General features: G+C 52.1%; 1 protein-coding gene across 1 annotated transcript; it reads left to right on the top strand.

The window, feature by feature from the left end:
- The first annotated feature begins 378 nt into the window (after positions 1–378).
- LOC120847375 (sulfotransferase ssu-1-like) lies at positions 379–1,308 on the top strand. Its single transcript, XM_040219089.1, has one exon. The coding sequence runs from the start codon at positions 379–381 to the stop codon at positions 1,306–1,308; it is 930 nt and encodes a 309-aa protein (XP_040075023.1).
- The last annotated feature ends 533 nt before the right edge of the window (positions 1,309–1,841 follow it).

The following is a 1,841-nucleotide window of genomic DNA, read 5'->3' as shown; positions in this document are numbered from 1 at the left end:
AAAGACGCGAACACAATACAGCATATTGCAAAGAGATCCCACATCGAGGCGTGAAGCGTTTGTGGAACCCGAGCATAACCTCCCCCATCCGCTTGGAATCTCTGCGTCAGCGCGGCTCTGCGCAAAAGCGTGACGTTCTTAGCACATGATGCGAATCCCGGAGCATAGTGAGGAATTTCTCCCCAGTGTGATAACCCCTTTAATGGATATGCCTAAAGCCTTTGTCAAATGCTAGTCGAGGTCAATTGGCCAGTATCTCTGCGCTATACGTACATATCCTTAGAACCACCGTATACGTAGGAAACAACCAGAAGCAACCTAACAAGAATCATGTCTACCCCACAGGTACACCTCCGATCACAACGACTTTCGACCACTATGAGCCGTCAGCGCCGAGTTCCGCTCTCTCAATTCGTCGATGGCATCAGATACTCTCCTCTCGTCCCTCTCGCTCTTGCCCGCAAGGCTCTCATGCACCGACCGGGCGACGGAGACATAATCGTCGTGACCTACCCCAAGAGCGGGACCCACTGGGCGCTGCACATCATCCAACTAATTCTAGGTCGGGGACAAGGCGCGACCAGCTTTCAAGACTTAGTCAGACGATCTCCCCACTTGGAAAACCACGGTCCAGAGGCCCTAGAAAGCACGCCTTTGCCGAGGACGATGGGGACCCATCTAAAACTGCTCCTGCAGAACTTCAACGACAGGGCAAAGTACGTGTACATCGCTCGGAATCCGTGGGACACGTGTGTGTCGCTTTACCATTTCATGCGGGGCATAGCCAAGTTCCAGTTCAAAGACGGCACCTTCGACGACTTCTTCGAGGCTTTTGTGACGGGAGACCTATGCTACGGGGACTACTTCGATCACGTGCTCCACGGGTACGCCCGCAAGGACGACCCGAACGTATTTTTCTTCACGTACGAGCAACTGAAAGCGGATACCCCGGGAATGATCCTGAAACTCGCCAGTTTTCTGGGTGAAGAGTACGGAAAGATGCTCGAGGGCGACCAAGAGGTATTTCGGGAGATCTTGAACAAAAGCAGCTTCGACTTTATGAGCCGCGTCCTGGAGCCGGGAGCACAGGTGTTCTCAGGGCTCTTCGGAGGTCTGTCCACACCTATCGGCAGGGGCAACAATGCCACGTCAGAGAGGGTTGAGGAGAATGGCTTTAAGTTCTTTCGGAAAGGAAAAGTGAATGACTGGAAGGAGTTTTTTACACCAGGGCAAATCCAACGCATGCAAGCCAGGATTGACGAGATGACTTTGGGCACAGATCTCATGCAGCTATGGAATGAGAAATAAAATAGAGTGGTATTTTGTTGCCTATCTGCGCCTTTTTCACCCACGTTGATTCGCTCTACACTCTTAGAAAAAAAGGGTCTACATAGTCCTCCCTAAAGGGGGGAACGCTCTTGTAACCTGTGTTCTAATATCCCCTCTCATCTTCCTCCTCTCCCCTCCTCCTCCTTTTCCTTTTAAAGCGCAGCTTTTAGGCGCCCGTTTCTGGCTTGAGCGGCGTTGCCGTCGACGTAAACACGCTTTGCAATAGGGGACGTTTCCTATAATAACGTCACACATGGTGTCACGTGTGACGTCACGAGTGACGTCAAGAGGGAGGGGAAGGGGGAAGGAAGGAGGAGGGGAGGAGAGTGAGATAAGGAAAGAGAGAAAGGGGAGAGGGAGGAGGAGGAGGGGAGGAGCAACACCTCCTAGAAAGAAGGCCGTAGCATTCCGAGTGGTCACGTCACAATGTCGGAGAAGGAAGGCCATGGTGCAACTACGTGAGAAAATATCTGGTATCGACGTGAAAACAATTGATCTTGTCGAGCGGCGGG

Source organism: Ixodes scapularis, unplaced genomic scaffold (assembly GCF_016920785.2).
Source record: "Ixodes scapularis isolate PalLabHiFi unplaced genomic scaffold, ASM1692078v2 PGA_scaffold1__304_contigs__length_218370807, whole genome shotgun sequence".
Taxonomy (NCBI): domain Eukaryota; kingdom Metazoa; phylum Arthropoda; class Arachnida; order Ixodida; family Ixodidae; genus Ixodes; species Ixodes scapularis.
The sequence above is the reverse complement of the archived record's forward strand: the minus strand, read 5'-3'. Positions and strand labels throughout refer to the sequence as shown.